Source organism: Condylura cristata, unplaced genomic scaffold, assembly GCF_000260355.1.
Source record: "Condylura cristata isolate star-nosed mole 26May11 unplaced genomic scaffold, ConCri1.0 scaffold00017, whole genome shotgun sequence".
In the NCBI taxonomy this organism is placed as follows: domain Eukaryota; kingdom Metazoa; phylum Chordata; class Mammalia; order Eulipotyphla; family Talpidae; genus Condylura; species Condylura cristata.
Window position 1 is genome coordinate 23,317,997 of NW_004567118.1, and position 24,046 is coordinate 23,342,042.

At 45.5% G+C, this 24,046-nt stretch overlaps 1 protein-coding gene across 4 annotated transcripts in view; it reads left to right on the top strand.

Annotated features, from left to right (window-relative positions):
- Positions 1 to 22,383, top strand: part of TRIM16 (tripartite motif containing 16) — a 39,518-nt gene extending 17,135 nt beyond the window's left edge. For 2 of the 4 annotated variants that reach the window (XM_012726164.1, XM_012726162.1), the window contains 6 exons: positions 4,383 to 4,647; positions 10,149 to 10,244; positions 13,983 to 14,216; positions 17,766 to 17,931; positions 18,317 to 18,412; positions 21,518 to 22,383. In XM_012726164.1, the coding sequence (XP_012581618.1) occupies positions 4,383 to 4,647; positions 10,149 to 10,244; positions 13,983 to 14,216; positions 17,766 to 17,931; positions 18,317 to 18,412; positions 21,518 to 22,185 (1,525 nt within the window). In that variant the 3' untranslated portion in view covers positions 22,186 to 22,383. The other 2 variants (XM_012726163.1, XM_012726161.1) reach the window with 2 other exon arrangements.
- The last annotated feature ends 1,663 nt before the right edge of the window (positions 22,384 to 24,046 follow it).

Here is a 24,046-nt window from a genome sequence, read left to right on the forward strand (position 1 = left end):
CCACTCTGTCCCTGGTGAATCCTCTCACCCTCTGCATCTCTGGCCTGTACCCCAGTTCTGTATGAATAAATAAATAAATCTTTAAAAAATATATCATGCCTTTGAGTCTGGAATTTATTCAGAATACCTGGAAAGTATAGTCAAATTCCAAATTTCCAACCTAATCCTCCATTTCTGAGGCACTGAACCTCCCCCATGGGTTCCTGGGTGGTCTGCTGCTAATTTTGGTCCTGGAAGCCTGGGTGGTTTGGAAAGAGGTAGGCAAGAGTTCCCATGGCCACATGTCACTGGTAAACAAAAAAGAACCTAGTAACAACTCAGGACTAGACCTTCTGTGCTTAGGGAGGATATGACTCTCATGTACTTCCCTAGTTGGAGAGTGGCTATAGCTAAAACATTCACAAAAAGACAAGAACTACATGATTCCACTCAGATGAGTTACTTGGAATTGTTAAATGCATAGAGGCAAAAGGTGGAATGGTGGTAGCTAGGCACTGACAGTGGATTGGGAGGGGCAGGGAATTAGTGTTTAATGGGATAGTTTCAGTGTGGGAAAATGAAAAGTTCTGGGGGTGGAGGGTGGTGATGGTTGGACAACAATATGAATACACTTAGTGTCACTCAGTTATACACTTAAAAGTGGGGAAGATGGCATATTGTATGTCTATTTTATCACATTAATAAAAAATCCAGGTATGGCCTGGATAGCTGAGGAAAAGGTCCTTAGTGATGGACCTCTAGGTGGAGATTCCGAGAAGGATGAAAGCTGGGGTGAATTGGGGCTGCGATCTGGGGCCTTTGGCCTCAGAGAGGCATGCCTGTAGGCCAGTAGAAGGCAGCTGGAGAAGGTATTTTGGCTATGTGAGCATCAGGGAAGCAGGCTGGATAAGAGGCTTGGGGGTGGTGGCTGCCTGTATAATGCAATGCAGGGCTGGGGAGGATGACTTCTACCCAATATGGGTATGAGGGAATGAGAGAGAGAACAGCCGCAGTTCTTTCAGTCAGTGGGAGAAATGGTATCTTTGGGAAAGCCCCAGTTTCAGTATTGGCAAGGAACCAGATGAAACTGTCTGAGAAGGGTCTGAGAATATTAGGGTTTCCCAGGGTGCAATTGGAGGAAAGGGGTGGTAGTGATTGTGGAGCCTTTAGTTCAGTAGGGAATTCAAGTTTAAGTACCCCAACCCTTTGGTGCTGAAGAGTTGTGCCAGGGGATTTGTGCTGTGAGATGTGTTATAGTCCCTGGAAGTAGGGTCAGCACTTAGGTGTAGCAGTGCCCCTAGTGGGCTCTGCTTGAAGGCTTGGCAGTGGAGTGGATTTAAAAGTTGTGACAGTTTCTGTGGTCCCAAAGACTAGAGGTGGCTCCACAGAGTCACTGCTCTCCCGGCCTGTGATCTGGTGAGGTATTGCCACTTGATCATGGCACCTTTACCCAATAAGCTCAGGTGTGAACTTCAACCCAATATAGTTCCCCAGGGAGCAAAAGCAGAGCTCTGTTTACTAGCTCTGACTTAGGTCAACACACACATTTTATGGAAGTAGGGGCAGAGGGGAAATTTACTCCTACTCCTCTGGGTTCTTCTCAGGCTGGTGGAGCAATCAAATTAATATCATTAGCGAGAATAACAGGTTAGTAGGAAAAAAGAAGAAATTTAGTAACATACAAAGGGGGAGTCAGCATGGATGTAGACTCTAAAGTAAGTGGGATAAAATGAAGGTGTACACTCTGAAGTAAAGAATGCAGTAGAGGCCTGGGCTTCCAGGAGAGATACAGAAGGAGGAGAAGGTGACTCATATGACAAAGGCCAGATACTCTCTACTTGGGTGTTTGCCCTGCCATATAGATAGTATTTAATCGATTTCTGATAAAAGGTCTAATTCAATGTAGTAGCATCAATTTTTATTCTTTTAGGTAGGAAGCAGTAAAGTTTGTTGTGAAATAATCCATGTGCCAAGTGCCAATGTTAGGGAAGGACTTTTCTGGACAGTTTGGGGAGGCCTTTCCTTCATGGATGAGGAAACTTAGACTTAAAGATGTGTGATATTCCCGGATCATGCTGCAATGGAAATCCAGAGCTCTTGTTTTTCAGGCCTCTGTGGGATGCGAGCTCTGGGCTAGCATGAAGCATAGGAAAACTGAACATGCCCAGAAAGCTTCCCTGAAGGGTCAGCTGTTGAGAAGGAACAGGTAGGGAAACAACTCCCAAGAGAAGAAAGAGGGAAGGAACAAGGTGATGAGGAAAGAGAGAAGTGAGAAACCAACAGAAACGCAGGCTAGCCCAGTGCCCTTTAAGGCTTGGAGCAGGTCAGGCAAGGCAACCACTTTCCCTCCTCCTGTCCAGAAAGATCAAGGCTCCAGGCAGGTGGGTAGACTGGTTCAGCTTCCAGCATCATGTCATTCCTCATTAGGGAAAAGGAATGAAAAGAAAACCAACTCTCTCTGCTAAAGGAAGATATGCGGAAGATAGTCTGGGCTGGCAGAAACCAGCTCCTTTCTCTCCTGGCTGGGAACCTAAAACAGGAAATGGAAAACAAGGACACCTCTTGAGACGGGCCACTTAGCAATTTTCTGTTGCTGAAAAGGGCTGCTTGTAGGCAATCTTGATATTCATATCTTATGCAAGATCAAAAAAAAAAACAGGGCTGCATGTGAGATAGATTTTTAGTCTTTAAAGCAGCCCTCTAACTCTGAATTTCTTGATTTTGGAAATGTCCTGGTCAGTGACAAGAAAAGTCCTTAGATTTATTTGGTTTAGTCTAAATCCTGCAAAACTCACCCCAGGGAGCTCACCATTGGGAGCTCCTGGCCTTGGAATCACCCAGTCCCTGAACTCAGGAGTTAGGGGAGCCTGGGCCCCTACCTCTCCTCCCTCTGTTCCATTAGTTTTCTAAACTCATTTTGAGTGTACCTGAAGAAATACCACTGAAAAACTGTAGAAATTCGGGAGTACAGAAGCTGGAATCCAGACACCTGGATTCTTTGGTATCCATCTGGCAAAGTCTCAGACAGTGTGTCTTCCCACCCAGTGGCAGTGACTAGGCCCTGGACACTTCTTGTTTCATCCCCTGGCTTGTGTTATGGACCCAATTGTCTCCCTGTCCATGATTTGTATCTTGAAATCCTTACTCAGAGTACTTCAGAATATTTGGAAATCGGGTCTTTACAAAGATGATCAAGTTAAAATGAGGTCATTAGGGTGGACCCTAATCCAATATGACTCGTCCTTATAAGCAAGGAGGTAACACACAGGTATGGACTTGCGGAGATTTGGGGGAAGACAGTCATCTTCAAGCCAAGGACAGAGACCTCAGAAAGCACCAGCCCTATAGACACCTTGATCTTGGGCTTCTAGCCTCCAGAATTGTTGAAACAAACCTGTCAGTGGTATAGTGAATGGCGGCCTCAGGAGCTAGGCGTGCCTTGTGTAGGAGCGCCTTGTTAAGTGGGCAAAGGGGCTGTTTCTCAGTACACACCCTTTATTAGGAAGCAGAGGGCAGGATGTGTAGCCTAGTAGCTCTAAGTGGTAGACACATTCTTTTCTGACCCTCCTGATCTAAACTGAAGTCCTACCTGAGCCCTGTCTCCAGGAATGTGCTAGAAGGTAAATTGGAAAAGGTAGGGTCAGAAACGTGTCCTGTCTTAACTGCCTCAAGTCCAGTTCAATAAATTGGAAAGTGAGTGGTTGCCCTACCACTGAAGTCCTTAGCTTTTAGATCTTTTCAGAAAAGGGAAAAACAAAATTAGTTACACTAAGCAACACAGACTTTTTACACAAAGCTCAGATGTCTCCTGCCCTTTCCAGAGCAGCCACAGACACACGTGACCTGCAGCAGAGCCTATGGGGGGGATGAGTGACTCATGTAAGAATACAAGTTTCGGGGGTGGACCTGATGAGGGGCCTGAGTCTGCGGGGAGAAATCCTGGGTACACCGTCCTGAGTCTGAGTAATCTAGCTGCCTTGTCACGGCAGTTGGCTGCCGTCCCAGTCCTGAGCAGAGCAGTGACTAACTGAGCTGCCTCTGGGAGTGAGGAAACAGTTAAGATCTTACGGCAGCTGCAGTCATCTAGGCGTGGTTCAGTTGTTGGGCTTCAGCTGCACAGATCCTGGGCCAGAGAGCAGAGGAAGGACAGTTCAGGCAGCAGTCTTCCAGATGGCTGAGCTGGAGCTGATGGTGCCAGGGCCGCTGCCCGGTGTCAGCACACACCCTCTGGCCACTCTCAACCCAGCTTCTGACTCAGCCAGCCCAGCAGAGGAGAACATGGGCTCCCTAGGGAACCCTCAGGGGGAGAGCGGGCAACTGGGCAGTGACTCTGCAGAGCAGGGGGGTCCTGGTGGTGAGGGAGAGGAGGAGATCCCGTGTGACTTCTGTCTCGGGGACAACAGGGTGAAGGCGGTGAAGTCCTGCCTGATTTGCATGGTGAACTACTGTGAGGAGCACCTGCGGCCGCACCAGGAGAACGTCAAACTGCACAGCCACCAGCTGACCAAGCCGGTGAAGGATCGAGACCTGCGTACCTGCCCGACCCACCACAGCCCGCTGGTGGCCTTCTGCGGCTCTGACCAGCAGTGCATCTGCCAGGAGTGTGGCCAGGGCGAGCACAAGGGCCACACCTTGGTCTCCCTAGATGCCGCCCGCAGAGACAAGGAGGCAAGTGCTGGGATGCATTGGGGAAGGGGCGGTGGAGAGAAGGTATGCCTAGGGGAGGCCAGGTCACTGCTGCGACCTCCTGTTCACTTAAAAAGGACGTTAGCTTTTACTGACTGCTGGCTGTCTGTCCTGTGTTAATATCTGTTGCTCTTGGCTTTGGAAACTGAAGTAGGTCGTTGTGTTCCCATCTCAACCCTCCTGTCCCTGTCCTACCTCTACCTGTGTCTGTCTCTCATGCTCGCTCACTTCCTGCTGTTTCTCACACAGTTTTTGGTGATTGGTGTGTGTCTGGAGTGGGGTACAGGAATTGGGGGGCTTATGGCAGTGGCGTTTCCTGGGCTGGATCTGTGTGTCACATATCTACCGGCAATCCATAAAATGTAAGCTTTGACAGAAATTCAAGAGACAGGAATCAAACCTTCCCTCTGAATTTTTTTCCCCCTTACCACTAATGAAGGACCTGTAGAAAGCAACGCTCAGGAGATACTGGTGTGAAACCCCAGCATCTGAAAAGTGTTCAGACCACACTGAATTTGAAACTTACCTCCCCATACAAGGATGGCTGACGTTGGGGAAAATTTAAGTTATTCATCAGATAGCACTCTTCAGCAGAGACCAAGAAACACCTTGCTTATAACCTGTAACTTTATTCCCATCAGATAAGGAAACGGTTTCTAGGACAACTAGCTTTTCTTTGCCCTGAAGTTGAGAACCTAGAGAAGTTCTTGGGAGTGGATTTAGCAACCTCAAGGGCTTCATTTTGCCCGTACTTTTTTCTCAGTAGGGCAGTGCAGCAGACTTGTCCATGTGTCTTATGTCCCTCCTCGTGGCTGCTCCTGCTGGCACAGCACCTGGCCGCCAGCACACAGCTGCCTGTGCAGCAGAGGAAGGACGTTTCGGAAAAGGGCAGTGAATGTGTAGGGTCCCTCCTCCGCGCCCTCTGTTATCCAGTGTTACTAGACCAGGTCTGGAAACAGAAAGTTCTGTATTCCAGATGCCAATGAATTACCGTTTTTATCCTGGAACTCATTGCCAACTGTTTCCAGTGTCAGTACACTATCACCCATTTTCTTGTTTTTATAACCAGTCAGTGGTTCTATCTGGTATCAACAGATAGATACATTAAAGGAAAAGGTACCACATAATCAAGAAAAACAAGTTTGGGTTTTTTTTGAGCATTGCCAGATGCTGAGAGATTTCCATGGATTTTCTCATGTGGTCCTTAAATGCCTGTATGATGTGGCAGCTCTTTTTTAAATCCCTACCACATTTGTCTGTGTTTGTGTAGCTGACTCAATACAGAGTGAGAAATGGAAGCTTGCAGAAAACCCACTTACTGGGGGAACACAAGCAAGGGACCCCAACATCACCGTATTATAACCGAACATTTTTGTTTTTTACCAAAAATTGGCCACATGTATACTGTAGATATTTAGGCAAATGTACTGGTTTCTCCTTTGGGTAGATATCTGAACTTACCTATTTAACTGGAAAAGCTGTACATGTACATAGTGAAAAGCAATCGCCACCAAATACTGCAATAGATACTACTAGGAAGGACCTTCACTCCCCTGTCCTGGGACCCCACCTCTTTTCCCTTAGAGTTAAATCTATACTTCCTTCTGCTTCCTGTCAGAAATGTTCTATGTCTCTTCCAGAATAGACACAATGTGAATTATAAATAATAATGTTAACTGGAACTTACAGAGATTCAAGGGAATTGTGATTCTGAGCTGAAAGAGTTGATTAAAACAAGAGCAGAGCCCCCAAATCAGACATTTTACAAGAGAACCCTGTAAGGTGTAGAAGGACCAAGGCAGCTGGGCTAGGGGCTCGAGGGCAGTTTTGGGTGCTGAAAAGCAATCATATCCCAGATACTTGGGGATGGCCCCCCCCCCCCACAACTTCTGCTTTCTGGTCTGCCTAAGAGTTCTTGTCCTTCCCATGCTGTCTCTCTCTCTCTCTCTCTTTTTTTTTTACTCAGCATGCATTTAACCTGTAAATGCAGTCACCTTCTAGAAGCTCCTCCATATCTCAGGAGCTGAAGATTTCTTGCAAGGAGCCCAAGAAACCAGTCTAGAATACACCATACCTTGCGGTGGTTGCAGCCACTTTAGAATTGTTTTGAAACTATTATTACACATAATGAAGACTTTAGAAGCCCAGCATTCCCTTTAGCCAGCCTGAACCTGCTGGAGTTTCTTGCTGAAGGTCACTTTGGATTGTGATAAGGACTAATTACTCAGGCAGGCAGACTGTGTACAGGAAACTGCAAATGGCAGGGTCAGCTATGTGGACACAAAGCAGCCAAGATCTTGTATGGGTCCCCAGAGCAACTTATTTTTCAGTTGCTAACTGAGCATCTTTGGAAGCTCTCAAAAACTGTTTGGATTTTGAGAAGGTGGGTATTTTTTGATTAGTTCTTTCCTTCTGGGCATTCAAATGGGGACCAGCTCTTTCTAATAGGGTTCCCAGTGCTTCCCTTTCCCCCAGGTCAGAGTCTTGAGAACCCACTCATTTTCAAGAGCATCTGGCCTTCTCTGCTGGCTGCTAATTCCTCTCACCTCTGAACCGCAGGTTTGCTCTGGTGGAAATGAGACTGTGTGTGTGTGTGTGTGTGTGTGTGTATTAGCACTTCTGTGACAGCTTTCCTATTGTCCTGACTGACAAGGTAAGCACCATTGGTTCTTTCCTGTTCTTCCTCAGGCTTATCCAACATTATTGAGTGCTTCCTGTGCAGTAAGTGTGAGGTGATGATGTCTGTCTTTGGGGCGTGTGCATTCTAATCAGGAAGCCAATGCACGCTCATGGCTCTGTGGGGTGTCAAAGGGCAGGGTAACCAAATGTCACACATTCCAGAGAGGGAGCTGACACTGGCAATGAGGTCGGGCAGGGTTCTTGGAGGAGGAGAGGCCTGAGTTGGCCTGTTTAGATCTCGATGTCCACTAGTGAAAGACTACTACTACAACCTCAGCATTGATTCCAGAAAGTACAGTCCTGCATGCTGAACTCAGTCACCAATAGAGCAGGAGTTAAGTTTCTGAGGGCTTTAAGTATTGGTGCTTCTCTTGGGAGCAGTTATACAGCAATGGTCACAGCCTGTTTGCTGAAGCCAAAAGGCAGATGACTCAAAGCCACCCATGAAAAGAATTTCTCCTGGAAATTCTGAGGAATGTCTTGGACTCAATATTATGTAACTTGTAACAATGTCACTTATATTTTTCTTAAACATCCCATAGGCTGTAAGTGTTTTAAAAGCAGGGAGCTGTCTTATTGACTGGCCTGGACTTACTTGACTAGTAGGTTCAGATCAGTTGGCTGAGGAAACTCAAGGTCCAGGTAGACTGATGCTGCCAAATGCAAGTGCTTCAGAACGGTTCACGAGGCACGGCAGAAATACAAAGGAGGCACCATCATCTGGAATCTTCTTTTCTCACTCCCTCTCCTGTTCCTATTTGTATCTCTAACCTGGTCCCTGGCCACCGAGCTCTGGGTGCCAGCTCTACCCTGTAGATAGAAGTAAGAACAATCTGTGAACATGTCGGAGTGGTCTTGCACCAGAGGAGACATTAAATGACTTGTCAGAGGTCATACAGCCAGCAAGTGGCAAGTCATCAGATCCCAGATATGAGCCTCTGGCACATTTGTCATCTCTTTGCTGAAGTAGGCAGAACTTTGTGCACTTCAGTGTAGGGCCATCCACACTCATGGGACACAGACCTGCTTTTGTGCAGAGCCTGCGCCGGCCTGTGATGTGTGTGTGACTGCTGCTCTGGGAAGCCCTGAAGCCAGCGTCTGAGGCAGCCCATCATTTTCTAGCAACAGGAATAACTGGAGGTGCTGGTCTCCCAAAATGGCCCCACCTTTTGAGGTAATTGGGAGTGCCTTTTTTTGAGGTGACTCAGAGAGGTCCCCATTAGGTACTATGGAGTCCTTTCCTCCTTTTATGGAAATCTGCAGACCATGGAGAGAGTACCCTTACTGGATGCTCTCTGGGTATCTCCCCGTGGCTTTGGCTTATTCTGGGGATGACTGTATCAACACAGTGTCATACCATGTCTGTTGCTAGGTGTGTCCTGTTGTGCTTTCACCACGTGAATGAAGGATCTCTCCTTTCTGCTGCTGAAGTCTCGGGTAGTTTCAGAGTCCCCAGAGTGACACATGTCACTCTGTGGTCACGTGTCCCCCACTGCCCTGGAACAAGTCACTGTATCATATAGTTCAAGATTCCATAGCCGCCTCCAAATAGACCAGGCCATCTCCCCCCTCCTCTCCCACTTTCCTCCCTCACTCCTGGGCATCAGGTCTCAAGTCTCACGGATGGAAGGGCACTAGGGCCCCCTCAGCTGCAAGGCAGAACCTGAGTGAACTGCTTTCTTCAGTGTCCTGGTGAAGCAAGTCCCCTGCCTGCCTAGATTCTGTCACTCTGGGGACTCTGAAACTACCCGAGACTTCAGGAGTAGAAAGGAGAGATCCTTCATTCATGCCCTTTGAGTTCTATTCAGGCATAATGACTCATAGCTTAAGATGAAGACATAAGCTATTAAAAGCAGTGAAAGCTTTCCTTCCTACCTCCCTTCCTCCTCCACACCCCCAGCCTCCCTTACCCCTCTTTCCTTCCCTCCCTTCCTCTCTTCCTCCTCCTTCCTTCTTGAAGAAGCAGGGAAGTGATAGAGGCTTTGGAGTCTGAAAAGACTTAGGTTTTATTCACTGACTCCCTACTTGGCAGAAAGTGCTCAGGGCATCCCAAGAGTTAGAAAGAAGCTAAGCGGTGGGGTGGGGAGGGGGCGCAGGGTAGGGGGGGGTTGGGAAAGTACATTTGGGGTTTTCCAATAGGCACTAGCCTGGGCTGGAGGGTTCCCTCTCTAGCACCAGGAGTGAATAAGAACATTTGCTAGGAAGCAGTCATGATGACTGATGACAGTGCATCCTTGCCGCTGAGTTCTTACAATGTACCAACTACTAAGCAAACGTTCTTGTTAACACACATGATCTCATTCAAGCCTCACAATAAACCTGTGAATGAGGCACTTTCAGGTAGATGAAGTAATGGAAATCTGCAGAACTTAGTAGATTTTCTGATGGGATCCCCACCACTGGCTCCAAACCTGTGCTCCTTGTTTGGCTCTTCTGGAATCAGATGACCTGGACTCTAACCAGTAATGAACGGTGTGACCTTCCATTTTATCACCTATAAATGGAGACACTGATATGTCCCCACGATGGGTGTGGTTAGAATGCTATGAGACAATTCATATCAATGCTTAACAGACTGACCTGTGCAGTCCAAGGCCTATGCTCTGCATTTTAGCCAATTGTATTGATTCAGCCCCCGGCAGTGCTGGTTTATGACTGACCCTTTGTGCCTTTATTTGGGGGCAACCTGGGCAGACTTCTGAGGTTCATGGAAGAAGGGTGGAGGGGTGGGTAGTACTGCTGCTCTCGGGGACTTTCTGTGAGCATTGGGTTCTTTCCCACTTAACATTGTCCTTTCCTCTTAGGCTGAACTTCGGCGCACACAGTCAGAGCTGGAGCGGAAACTCACTCTGAATGAAAACGCCATCACTAGGCTCCAAGCCAACCACAAATCTGTTTTGGTAAGGCTTGTCTGGGTCCCCTGTTAGGCTTCAACATATCTGGGTGTTTGCTGGGTGCATCTGGGTTCCTGCTAGGGTTCAGCATACCTGCCACTGCTGTGGGCTCAGCTGGGTGCATCTGGGTTGTGGAACATGACAGGGCCCTGTGTCCATCAGCTCTTCGGAGTTTCTCAACAAATGGGATGCAGCTGGCTAGCTATACCATGGGATGGCCTCACCTGTCGGAATTTGTTATGAAGTTAGCTTACAGTTCAAAACTGACAAGCATTTTTTAAAAAAATAATTTAGAGTAAAAGCGAGACTAGTCCAATAGTAGTAACATTATTATTTTAAAATTTGTACATGATTTTTGCAAATCATATGCAAAGGCTGCATGTGGGGCTGGAAGCTGGTGTTTAGCTAAAATTTCAGGAATTATATATAATCTTGATTTTTTGCATCATAGAAGGTCATTCAGCATGTGAGTCTCACTACCCTATATCCTGGCAGGCAGAGAGAATGGACCATGAGGTGGCGTGGGCAGCACAAGCATGAAATTCAAAGCAAATACAGAACAGATATGATCCAGAGCTAGCTAAAACACCTCTGCATGTTGAGTTTCATAAAGCTCAAATGAGTATACTGTTGACAATGTTAATTTTTTTTTTTTTTGAAGATTTTACATACAAGAACTGGGGTACGGGCCAGAGTTGTGGGAGTGAGAGGATTCCCCAGAGACAGAGTCGGGAGCAGAACAGGCAGATCCACTGAAATACACTGCTGAGGGGAGCAGCAGGGGTACAGGAGAGGTCTGCTGTGCCCTGTGGGCCACTCCCTGGCCAGGGGTCCAACTCCTGCTGCAGTGGCTGTGGATAGCTTCACAGTGCTGCGCTTTAACCCCTTGTGCATATGAAGGGCCCGACAATATTAATCTTAATGCTGAAGGATCTTCATAGCATATAGCAGGCCTTCACAATAAGCTGACGAGGTGCTGTTATTATTCCTAGCTGACAGATGAGGAACCTAATGTGTATTGAATCTAAATAACCTGTCGAAGATGCTGTGTTCTTAGCCAGGTAGGAGTTGAACCCAGGAAGCTGACTCAGAGCCTGCCTTTGCTAACAGGATGCACATACAGCATCTATGAGAATGCACCTTACTACACTGCGTTGTGTTAACTCTCCCGTGGGAATTTTAGAATCAGCTTCTTTTGTGTATTTACTGTAAACTGATAATAAGAAAGGACTACTGACCTAGATCCCTGAACAAAAGGAGGAAAGCAAATGTTTCATTCTAGGATCAAAAGCCTGCCTCTCCCTCCAAGAATTGTTTGTAGCTGAGGGCAGAGAACAATGGGTGGTTTTCTCTTTTAATTGTCTACTCTGCCTCCCCAAAGCCCCCTCCTGCCCAAAGAGGGCTTATGTCTCAAGAGCCAATGAAGCTCTGCTCTTAATTCAACTTACCCTGGGACACCTTTTGGCTTAAGTGGTTTCAACTTCTACCTCATTGTTGCAAACCAGCTAGTTGAAGAATGCCCCGCATTTCTCTACCCTGAATTGGATGCAGGAAGCACTGTATTTGTGTCACCACCTGGGCAATGAGTAACATATACTTGGCACATTTACATGTAAGGAAGAAGTGTTTCTCCATGGGAAGGCTTAGGATGAGAGGTTACATGTGGGAGAAGACTGAATCCATCCCCATCATGTGAGCCCCCCTCTGGTTTCCTTTCTCAGGAGGGTCTCAGTGCAGGAGTGGGCTTTGGACCCTGAGGTTTGTATTTAAACTCATGCTTCTCACTCTGATGGTGTTGCTTCCACAACAAACCCACATGTCATCATCACAGGGAGAAAATGATTCCACTCCTTCCTTACCACCCTGGCGGTGGTTCCTGTGCTTTCTGGTGGTGATTGGGAGTGGGCAGGAGAGCCCAGCGGCCCCTATGACTAATGACGTCTGGACTTCTGGAGGCTGAGTCTGCAGGGAAGGGTGAGCAAGTGAGGGAGCCTAGGGGAGAGAAAGAGAGAGATCTTGGACCTGGGGCTCTGCCTCTCGGCTAACTGATACATAAGTGAAGGATTTAAGGGTGAAGGAAGGAAGAAGGGTGGTCTTTCAAGTAGCTATTTGCTAGATCACCTGGCCGGGGCAGTGTAATTCCTCATCGAGCTGTTTAGCTGATGGCTGTGTCAGACAGCTGGTAATATGTTTATTAAAATGCCTGTCCTTTCAAATAGGTGGGTGCCCTAGCAATCAAAAGCACAATATTAGGCACTTTACTACAACCACTGTTTGCATAAAGGGTCTTCTTAGTTTGGGCTCAAGGAGTTTGGAACAAAAATCTCCCATCTGCCCTCTGCCTCAATCCTGTGACTTGTTTGCTTATCTCCAGCTCCAAGTAGCTGCACCAACTTTGAGGAAGTCTGTTGAGGCAGCGGGGCAGCATTAAGAATGAAGGGGTGGTTCTACAGCAGGTTCTCCAGTAACCTTAAAAATCTCATGTTTTGTTCAATGTTGTTTTAATAATGATGAGAAACATGGATTACCAGCCAGGGCTGCTGGGGGTGCTGAGTGTGTGAGTCTGCATGTTCTCGCCATGTCTGTGTGGGGTTTCTGGTTTCCTTCCACATCCCACAGATGTGCACAAGAGCTCATTGGCGTGTCTCAGTTGTCCCAGGCAGAGAGAATGTGTGTGTGTGTGTGTGTGTGTGAATGCAGCCTGTAGTTGTGGGGTGTCTTGTCTGGGGTTATGTCCTCTCTGTGTCCTGATCTTCCAGGTTAGGTTCCTGTCACTCACCACCCTGAATTGGAAAGAGGTGTGGAAAATGAATGGATACAAGTGATTTTGAGTATTAGAAGTGTTTTAGGGTTTTATTTAGAAATTTGGTAATGTTTGTGGGAAGAAAACTGCTGTCCTAACTTAGCTCTTGTTTATATTAATTACCCCTAGTAAAATTGATTTTGTTGCATGTTTGACTGAAAGTTGCAGTTTCCAAGAATCTATCAAAAATGCTAAATGTACACATCATCCCTCCAGCATCCCCTCCAGTAAAGGTGCCCCTGTTTTCCCCACCCCCACCACCATTCTTCCCTCTGCCAGCCATCAAAGACTGACAGGCGTTCTTGTGGGCTGCTTTCCTGCCCCTGGCCTAGCAGGGCAGAGGTCCTTGCGCTGGATATCAGCAGCCCCTGTTACTGGCCCTCTTGCCCTCCCATTCCATTCTGCATAGGCATGCTCATCCTACAGTGCTCATCTGCACACACCCTGAACATTCCTGTCTGGTAGAGACACCATAGGCTTAGATGCACCTTTGCTCTGGTGAACCCAGGGGGCAGTTTCTCCAGGCATAATAAAGGCTGAAGAAGCTAATACATGCAACTGACCTGTATAGGAAGCCACATTATTAATTTAAAAATAAGAAATACAATATTGAATATACTGAGTGTGCGCATTGCCCTGGTAGGAAATCCATTCCAGAAACTTGAATAGCAGCCCCAGACAGAGTTGGAAGGGGTCTTAGAGATTAGAGCTCACTCTCTCATCACATGGACAAGGAGACTAAGGTAGTGACCCACTAAGAAATGTCTATACCTTGGAGAGTAAATCCCAGGAACCTGGGGTTCATATGCTATTAAAAGCTTTCTTTTACAATAGCAATCGATTCTTAATTTGCAGATGTCTCAGGTTTACATTTCTGTCTGTTGGCCTTTGATGAAGTTGGATACCTAGTAGGTTCTTTGCTGCCCTCTGCCTCCTGCCAGGTGTCGGTGTCAGAGGTGAAGGCCGTGGTGGAGGAGCAGTTTGGGGAACTCTTTGCTACCATGAAGAAGGCCCAGATGGATGTGCTGCTCTTCCTAGAGGAGAAGGAGCAAGCTGCTCTGAGCCAGGCCAACAGCATCAAGACCCACCTGGAGCACAGGAGTGCAGAGATGGAGAAGAGCAAGCAGGAGCTGGAAAGGATTACTACCATCAACAACACTGTCCTGTTCCTGGAGGTACAGCTTGTGTGTGTGTGTGTGTGGGGGGGTGCGTTGTGGAAGTGGAGGCATCCATGCAACTAATGCCAGAGAGCACCCCCCCCCATTCTCTTAGGCTTTTGATAAATGGGTGACTGCAGGCCTTGATTTGGAAGAGTAGGGGAGTACAGGATTGGTAGGGAAGACTTCGCAGAGCAGGGAGGCTGGAATCAGGTCATGCAAGATGAGTAACGTTAAAGGAGAAGTATATTCTAGGGGAGGGAACAGCATGTGCAAGGCAGAGATGTTTTGAGAAAACATAACTGATTTGGGGAACCAAAGCAGTTTTGTAAGATTAGGGAAGGGGTGCTGGGTATAGTGATGGGGGTGAGGCTGGCTCAGTGTCTGGTTGTGAGAGAAATTTGTTCTTCCTCTTTAAGTCATAGAAGCCAGTGGAGGACTTCAAACACCAGCTCAATGTACTTTGTAAACTGTGCTAACAGAGACTTGGCATAGGCTTGCCTGGCAGGGTTAAGACTAGGGATCTCTCACCTTCAGAGGGGGCTGTTTGTGCTGTTTTGGTTGAGGAAGGCCTTTGAGAGGTTATGTGACTTTTCATTATAGTGTACTATGTATTATCCACTAAGCCACATGTCCTTAGAGACAGATAAGAGAACATATGATCTTAAGGAAGTGTTGACTGATTGTAATAAAATCCAGAAAACTTTGGTGGTGGGCATGGTGAAGTATATGCAGTTGTCCAGTGTGAAGTTTCATACCTCAAATATATACAGTATTTTAAGTCAATATTACCTCTATTTTTTCTTAGAGGATAAAAGCAAGCATTTATTTTAGAATTAGGATCATGACCTGGGTCCACAACCCAGGGACATTGCCAGGGTGTTTTCCCTAGGGTCAGGGCTTAGGGCATAGGGGAGATTAAAAAAAAAATTATGCATACAAAAGCTGGGGTATGAGCCAGAGGTGTGGGAGGTGAGAGGATTCACTAGGGACAGAGTGGGGGAACAGAATAGGTGGATAGACTGAAATACACCGCTGAGGGGAGCAGCAGGTGAGGCAGGAGAGGTCTTCTATGCCATGTGGGTCAACGCCCTGGCTGGGGATTGAATTCAAACTCGTGCTGCAGTGGCTGCAGTTTGTTTCATAGTGCTGAGACTTAACCCCTTGTACCACCAGGGAGGCCCTATATAGGGGAGTTTTTAAGGACCAAGCAGGAAGTGTGGTCTGAGCTTAGGTCATATGTTTGGAAAGATTTGGAGTAGTTAACAAAAAGAGTTTTCAGACAGAAGTTTTCAGCGAGGTCTTTTGTAACAATCAGCAGATGGTCTACTATTTCTTTCTTAATGGTTGATAAATAGAGAACAAGGAATTGCTGTTCTTGCCTGGTCATTGAGAAGGAGAAATCAGGGAGTTGGTGTTCTTTGTGGCTGCTGATAAATATTCAAAAATTTGCTCAGAACTTCAACATGTTAGAGACAAGATAGAATCTATTTGACTTAAAGTAGGTTCCATGGAAGGAACTTGGGTTTGAGTGTGTTTTCTGTCCCTAAATAAATAGCTATGTAATTTTTTAGCAAGTCACTTAACCTCTCTAGGTTTCAGATTTCTCATTTATCAGACAATCACGTGAAAGTAAATACATTCTAATGCTCCTTCAGCACTGATATTCCTGAGTACAAACAATGTTTTTCTTGATCACATTACTAAAAAGTTCCTTTTGGCCCTCCCTGGTGGCGCAGCGGGTTAAAACACAGCACTGAGAAGCTAAAGTCACTTCCGCATGAGTTTAATCCCCGCCTGCCCTGGAGGTGACCACATGGCGTGGCAGACCTCTCCTGACCCACCCGCTGCTCACCTCAGCAGTGTACTTCGTAGATCTGCCTGTTCTGCTCCCCACTCTGTCTCTGGTGAAGCCTCTCGCTGCCCCTGAGACTCTGGCCTGTACCCCAGTTCTGTATAAACAAATAAACAAATCTTTAAAAAAATTTTTTCCTTTCTAGTTATAAAAAATATAAATGCTTATTGTAAAAAAAAAAAAAATCTCCCCCCAAAATATGAAGGAAAACAGTTTCCATATTCCTAAGACTCCAAGACCACCATAGTTAACCTTTTAATAAGTGAAAACAGAAGCAGAGAAAGACAGACAAACATGCTTTCCAGTATCAAAGATGTAAATAAATATTTGATTTCCCATGCCATGAGTTTCCTCAAGCTTTCTTTCCCAATGGGTATATAAATATTTTCTTTGTTTTTCTTTTCTCCTTTTATAACTTTAACATAAACATTTTAAAATATACAAAGCATATTGTTGTATAACTTACTTATTTTGGCTGGCCATAACTCTCTCCCCTCCCCAAATTATTAACCAGTTGTAACAACATGCATTGGCTAATCTACCCTGTAAATACACCCACTGATGCAATACTGTTAATTTTACCAGCCTCAGTAATAAGTCTACTGTGTTAAAATGTTTATCTTTCTCCCTATCAATGACCTGGTTTGGGCTTTTTCTTTTCTTTCTTTCACTGATTTACTCAACTATTTTGGTACACTTGTTTTCATCACTCAGTTTTTGGCTACATGAGCTCTACATGAGCATCTTGTTGATGCTTTGGCTGTATTTGAATTTTATGTTATATCTGAAAGCAGTCCTCCCTGGTCACCACATTATACTGAAAATTAGGTGACTTAATAATGACTGTCTATATATGAAAATACTTTCCAAACTAAAGCACAGTATAAGAACTAGAAAAAGTGGTGCATTAAATTGAACAAGGAAAAAGCAGCTTTCCTGCTTGAGGACTTGTGGGTCTATCTGATGCTATATCAGCTCCTTTATTCTTTATTGTGCTTAAGTTTAAATTATAAACAAAAAAAAAGAAGGGAAAAAATACTGAGGGAATGAAGGAAGCAAGAATGTTGTTTTCACTTGGGCAGTTGGATAAAATAAGTTTTATTCTTGATCCCATCTGAGCTATTTATGGGAACATTTAAAACAATTTCTGATTTAAAAAAAAGATTTATTTATTTATGCGTACATAACTGTAGTACAGGCCAGAGGTGCAAGGGCAGTGAGAGGATTCACCAGAGACAGAGCAGGGAGCAGAACAGGCAGATTGACGAAGAACACTGTTGAGGGGGGCAGTGGGTGGGTCAGCAGAGGACTGCCGCGCCATGTGGACCATCTCCAGGGCGGGGGTTGAACTACTGCTGCAGTGACTGCAGATCGCTTCATAGTGCTACACTTTAACCTGTTGTGCCTCTAGGGAGGACCTAATTTCTGATTTAAAAAAAAAAATACGAGTTTATTTCTACATTATTTTGTGCTTTTTCCCATCTCAGTTGGGCTTCCTATCTAATTTCTGATTGTTTTAAAACTCCTTTCCTAGTTAAAAAAATTTCTATGTTGTTAGACTCTGAGCAGGATGGTTAACATACACTTCAGTTGTGAAGTGTTATCAACCCATTTTATAGATGCAGGAAGTGCCCTTAAGATGAGAGCAGCCCAGTTTAAGAAGTACAGAAACCAAGGCAAGTTCTGCCATATTTGCTTTTCTAAACTTGCAGGAATACTGCAAGTTTAAGAACGCAGAGGAAAGCACCTTCCCTAGTGTTTACATAGGATTCAAGGATAAGCTCTCCGGTATTCGCAAGCTCATCATGGATTCCACTGCACATTTGGTCCAGTTGCTGCAGAACTACAAAGAAAATCTCCAGGAGTTTGCTAAGGAAGGTGAGGAACTTTCTGGCTGTGGGCTACAGATGTGACTTGTAGTAAATTGATGGGGAAGGCGAAATGAGGGCGAATGTCACAACCCTGTTAGGGGGAAACACTTATCTTGATGAATTCATTTGATAATTAAGACCCACAGAAGTTGAGTTAGTCACATCATGCAATTATCTGGCATTTCTGTGACAAGCTTCTAACATTGCTGGTGCTTATACTTTCAAGTGAATATCAGGAGAGAAATACATTTCTTGGAGCACAGTTCTCTGAGACAAGATGAAGGCCAGCCCCATTTCTCTCAGGAAGCCCGGGAAGAGGGGCTGGGAAGTCCGACCTCTTAGGTTCTCCTTACTTTGTGGGCAGGTGTGCATTCAAAATTCTGGTTTTTTAGAGGAATATAACATCAGCACTCAAGTGTCTGCCTTTATCGAGCGCAAGTATCGGACCTCCATACCGGACCCCATCACCAGGCAAGAGTTTCTGCAATGTAAGTGGTAAGCAGCCCCACTCCCCAGTGAATGAGGTCAACACATGCTTTGCTGAAGCAGGGACGCCATCTCTCACAGGGCCGCGTTTCTTGCAAACTTGGGTCTATCCCACAATGGTACATTTTTAAAAAATTACAGCTTTTTATTTTGAAACAAAGAAAAGACAAAGGACTCCTGTATACTGTTCATCTAGTTTCTCCAGACATTAATACTTTACATAAGTATAGCATACAATCAATAAAGCTAGGCCACGGACAATGCTACTAGCTGATCTACAGAATTTTTTCAAGTTCATTAGTGTTCCACTAATGTTCCTTTTTGGGCCAGCCAAAGTTTGATCCTGGATAACCAGTTGCCACATCTCCTGAGTCTCCCCGAATCTGGGTTAGTTCCTCTCTTTCAAAAATGATGTTGGCATTTTTTAAAATCCTGCCTGGTTACTAAATGATTCTTATCATAGTCTCGCTTAACCAGAACTGCCTAACCCCTGTCCTGTCATTATGTGGTATTGACCTGGTCTGAGAGTATTAAAAAAAAAAAAAGTATTTCTAATCAATACTTCATTGTGACTAACAGATTCACAAAGTTCCATTTTCTACTAGAAAAAGGCTTGCATCTTCGTAGTCAAGTCTCCTTTTTATAATATTTGGCTAATTCATCATTTTGGAACATAATTTTGAACCTTGCTTCCTGGAAGTGACCATTGGCTGACTTAACTCTTGGATCCCCCTTTTCTCCGGTTATTATGTGGAGCCTCAAGTTCAGATGACTATCTCTTGTTGGACATAACCTCTGTTTTTCCCCAGAACCTCTTGACTTCCACCATTTCCTTTATTTATTCTTTCTGCTTCCTGACAGACTCATAGCTATGTTTTTTTTTTAAACATTTATTTATGCATATAGAACTGGGGTACAGGCCAGAGATGCGGAGGGTGAGAGGCTTCACCAGAGACAGAGTGGGGAGCAGAACAGAACAGGCAGATCGAGGTGCACTGCTGAGGGGAGCAGCGGGCGGGTCAGGAGAGGTCTGCAGGGCCATGTGGATCACCTCCAGGGCAGGCAGGAATCGAACTCATGCAGAAGTGGCTTAAGCTTTTTAGTGCAGTGCTTTAACCCGCTGCGCCACCAGGGAGGGCCCCAGCTATGTTTTTATAAACTGATACAAGAAACTAAACACCTATTACTCTAAGCACTTAAAGAAAATTAAATAAATCCTATTATAGTCTCTTTACTTTGGCATTACAAATATCTTGTTTCATACATGATATTAACATTTTCTGACTCTTGTTATAGGCTTGAGCCTTTCATAGACTCAGCTTGTTAAGTTATCAAGGCTCTGAACTCAGTCTGCCAGTGTGACTAGTGGGAACTACTTCTAAACAGATCTCTTTTTCCTTTAAGCATGGATATTCTGCCCTTGACATTCTTAAATTACTACTTTCTGGCAGTAACAGAATGTTCCAGAATTTCAGACCCATTCTGGTTTCCTTGTCTGAAGACATATAATCACCTACCTTCTTACGAGTCTTAGATCCTTTTAGATGACAAGAATAACATTATTATCCAACATCTGAATGCCGAGGATTATCAAAGGACGTGGGAGTGGATAAAAGTGCTATTGCTGCTATTATCGGGGCCACTTTTAGTAAAACAGAGTTACTGGCTAAATGCTTGTAATAAGTTCACACTCAGTTTTGCTTTTGACTTCCTGGGATGTTGTATCCCTTTTCCAAAAATGTGGTTTCATTGACTACTAAGAGTTTCTTTGACTTAACTGTGGTGATAGTTGATGGGGGTGGGGAACCCTAATGTTATCCCAATTAAAAAAAAAAACATTTATGATAAAATAAAGATACTTTTGCCTTACAACTGAAAAAGTGAAATTTCTCTGACCAGAATCAAGGAGTTTGGGAATTCTAGGTTAAATGAAGATCATTTAACTAATTTTTAATATGCCAATTTATTTGGGAAGTATATCCTGAGCATCTCTGAGCGAAAGCCCCAGGTTAGGTCCCACTTGAAATGTGGAGTTTGTTGTTTAGAAGGAGGACAAGCATGGAGCAGACAAACATAAATAGATTTTTACATACTCTTGTGAATACCATGAAGTCTCAAACACCAGGGCACTCGAGAGAAACTGATGGGAGGCATCTAGTCTAGGAGAGGACCTGCCTGAGGACATGAGCCCTGGGGGAGGAGGGGCAATCTGCAAGGACCCTAGGAGCCATCCAGACTCAGAGTAGGATGGTGAGCACAGTGGGGAGGGAATGGTCTGTGCAAACAGTGGGTAGAGGGCTGAGGTGAGGTGTCTGGAATGTGACCAAGAGCAAGGGGAGAGGACAAGGCTGGAGTCAGAGGGAAGGGGTTGCTGTTTCATCCCATGAGCATGTGCACCACCCAAGGGCTTTACTCTGGGTATGTTGTTTCCTTGTTACTTATACCTTGAAGTAAGCACGGTGGCTCTCCTGGGGAGAGGGCACGGAAGGGGGAAGAGAGAGCAGCATAGCCATCAAGGAGCAGGTGGCACTAGTCAGGGTGACGTTTGACTAGTGGCTTAGGTGGGGAGTGAAGCACTAGGCTGCAGAGATATGAGTATAATCCACAGCACTTGAGGTGCCTGTGTGTGTGGTGGGAAGTGGGGGACAAGGATGAGGACAAAGAAATGTCAAAATAAGTTTGAACATGACTTGAGCAACTGTGTGCATGGATGTGCTGGGAAAAGGATATGTTTTGTGGGAGGTAGGGTGTTTGCATCCTGCAATGCTAAGTATTAAAAAAAAAAAGACTGAGTAATCAAATGTGTATGAGTACTTATTTTTCCATAAGTACTTGCCTACACTGGCTTTGGGTATATATTTGTTGAATGAATAAATGAATCAATAGACTTTATTCCTAGATGCAGTCCAGTACCCAATATAGTAAGCACGAAGCAAGACAAACTTCAGAAAGGAAGAAAGGAGAGTACTGTGTTCTGTTTCCTGGTGTTCACCACCAATTTTCCAGGGGGAGTGGGAGGTGGATGTTTTCTCATACTCTACAGTAAGCTGGAGTTGAAGCGTTCTGTCTGATTCCTGACCCACTCCCCCTGCCTTGTATCTCCTCAGATGCTTGTGATGTCACTTTTGATCCGGAGACAGCACACAGGTATCTCCGTCTGCAGGAGGACAACCGCAAGGTCACAAACACCACGCCTTGGGAACATCCTTACCCAGACCTCCCCAGCAGGTTCATGCACTGGCGCCAGGTGCTGTCCCAACAGAGCTTGTACCTGCACAGGTACTATTTTGAGGTAGAGATCTCTGGGGCAGGCACCTACGTTGGTCTGACCTGCAAAGGTATTGACCGGAAAGGGGAGGACCGCAATGGTTGCATTTCTGGAAACAACTTCTCCTGGAGCCTCTCTTGGAATGGGAAGGAATTCACTGCCTGGCACAGTGACATGGAGACCCCGCTGAAAGCCAGCCCTTTCCGGAGACTGGGGATCTACCTTGACTTCCAGGGAGGGAGCCTCTCCTTCTATGGTGTGGCACCTGATGCCATGACTCTGGTTCACAAGTTTGACTGCAAGTTTTCAGAGCCAGTCTACCCTGCCTTCTGGCTCTCCAAGAAGGAAAACTCCATCCGGATTGTGGACCTGGGAGAGGAACCTGAGCAGCTGGTGCCCACCCTAGCACCTACCCCAGTGCCCACCCCAGGGCCTACCCCAGTGCCCATTGCAGAGCCCACCCCAGCATCCACCCCAGTGCCAAACTCTGTGGTGGCTGCACCCTGACACTCCCAGACTTTTGATCCATATTATGCTGTTGTCTATTTTTTCTAGTCACTTTCAGGCATCTAACCCTTCCATCAACTAATGACATTCTCCTGTCTGTCAGATGAATGCCACACTGCCCAGAATCAGGAATCAGCAGTCTTCAGGGCAATCCAAATGATTCTGGGGTGTTCACAATAAATTGCTAAGTATTGTGCATTTGCTGTGTCTCAGACATTGTTCTAAGTGTTTCCTGGCTCTGAACTCCCTTAACCCTTCCAGACCATGGGGTAGATGTTCACATCAGCCCCATTTTGAAGATGGGGAAACTATGATCCTTGTAGTTAACTAACTTGTTCAGTGTCACTGTGGTGACAGAGGGAGTGAGTGGCAGAGCTGGATACACACCTGAGAGAGGTAAACTTGGACTTTTAACTGCTACTTCATGCTGCCTTCCTCATTAGATTATGGGTATTGTGTAAAGGAATAAGCTACATGATGAACTGTGTACCTGGAAATTGAGTGTGAAACTCTCCTCAGAGTCTGCAGATGTCTTTGCACCCTGTCTTACTGGGCCGGGCAGCTGTGCAGGGACAGGGCCTCATTACCTTGCACAGCAGCTCATGCTGCTGTTGGATAGTAAGGCGAGGACCCCGGGTGGATCTTAGTGGCCTGACCTCTGGGCATGGGGGCACCACACCTGGGCTTGCCTGTGCTGGTTTCCCTCCCAGGACAGTTCTTAGGAGACTTGAGGGCTGTTCTCAGGCACATTCTCTGGGGAAGCACTTTTGTTTTCATATTGCATTTCTCACTTTTCTTTAGGTTCCCAGGCCTTTCACCCCCTCACTGTTTATCCTTTGACAGATGTGCTCCCTAAGACGATTCGTAAACATTGATCCAACCTTCAGGAAAATGATAAACTATCTTTAAATGGGTTTCTGTACTGCCCAAGGCAAGACTTTCTCTCTCAGCCTGACCATCTGTTTCAAGAGTACATTATTTCAATATCACTTGGGGGCTGGACTAAGTCTATACCCAAAGAGTCACACTGTAGGATTTAAATTTTGTATGGATTTTTAAACTTTGAATTTTGTTGAATTTATATTTTATTTGAATTCTGATTTTATCACATTACTGCTGTTTGCTGAGACAGTTTTGATTCATGAGTCCACATTCAAAATATTAGTTCTCTTCCTAGCTCATGTCCAATGGCAACCTTTTTCTTTGTAAGTCTTAATCTTGTTGACACCTATATTGATTAGATAAGGCCCAATCCGGACTCCGCGGCTCTCAGCCACTCCCCCTTGGGTTGTGTCCACAGGACACAATGAAGGATTTTTTCAGTGGCAGAGATCAAGACACATTCTGTCTGCATTTCCTTGCTCTACCTGTTTCATAGTGTGCTCATTTCAAAAGAGAAAATGAGACTGGCACGGCCTGTCTTGTGTTCTTTGAACCTCTGTGGGTTGTTGTCTGGCTACTTACTTCATCTGCTCATAAAATATTGATAAACCATGTTAAAGTTCTGCTGTGAGTTAATATTAGGTTCACTAGTCTGTGGTTAACAGAATCAGACATATTTTCCTTTTGAAAGCCCCAAGGCAGTTTTGCCTGTCTTCATCCTCTACTGTTCTCCCCATTTTCTCAAAGATCACTGCTAGGTTTCAGTCAAGGGAAATTGTGTCCATGGTGAGAATACACACGCTATCAAGCTATCACCAGCCACTGCAGCTCGAGTTCAATCCCTGGTTCAATCCCACATGTCCCAGCAGACCTTTCCAGTCTTGCCTGTTGCTCCCCTCAGCAATATGTTTAAGTCAATCTGCCTACTGTGCTCCCCACTCTGTCTCTGGTGAATCCTCTCACACCCCCACACCTCTAG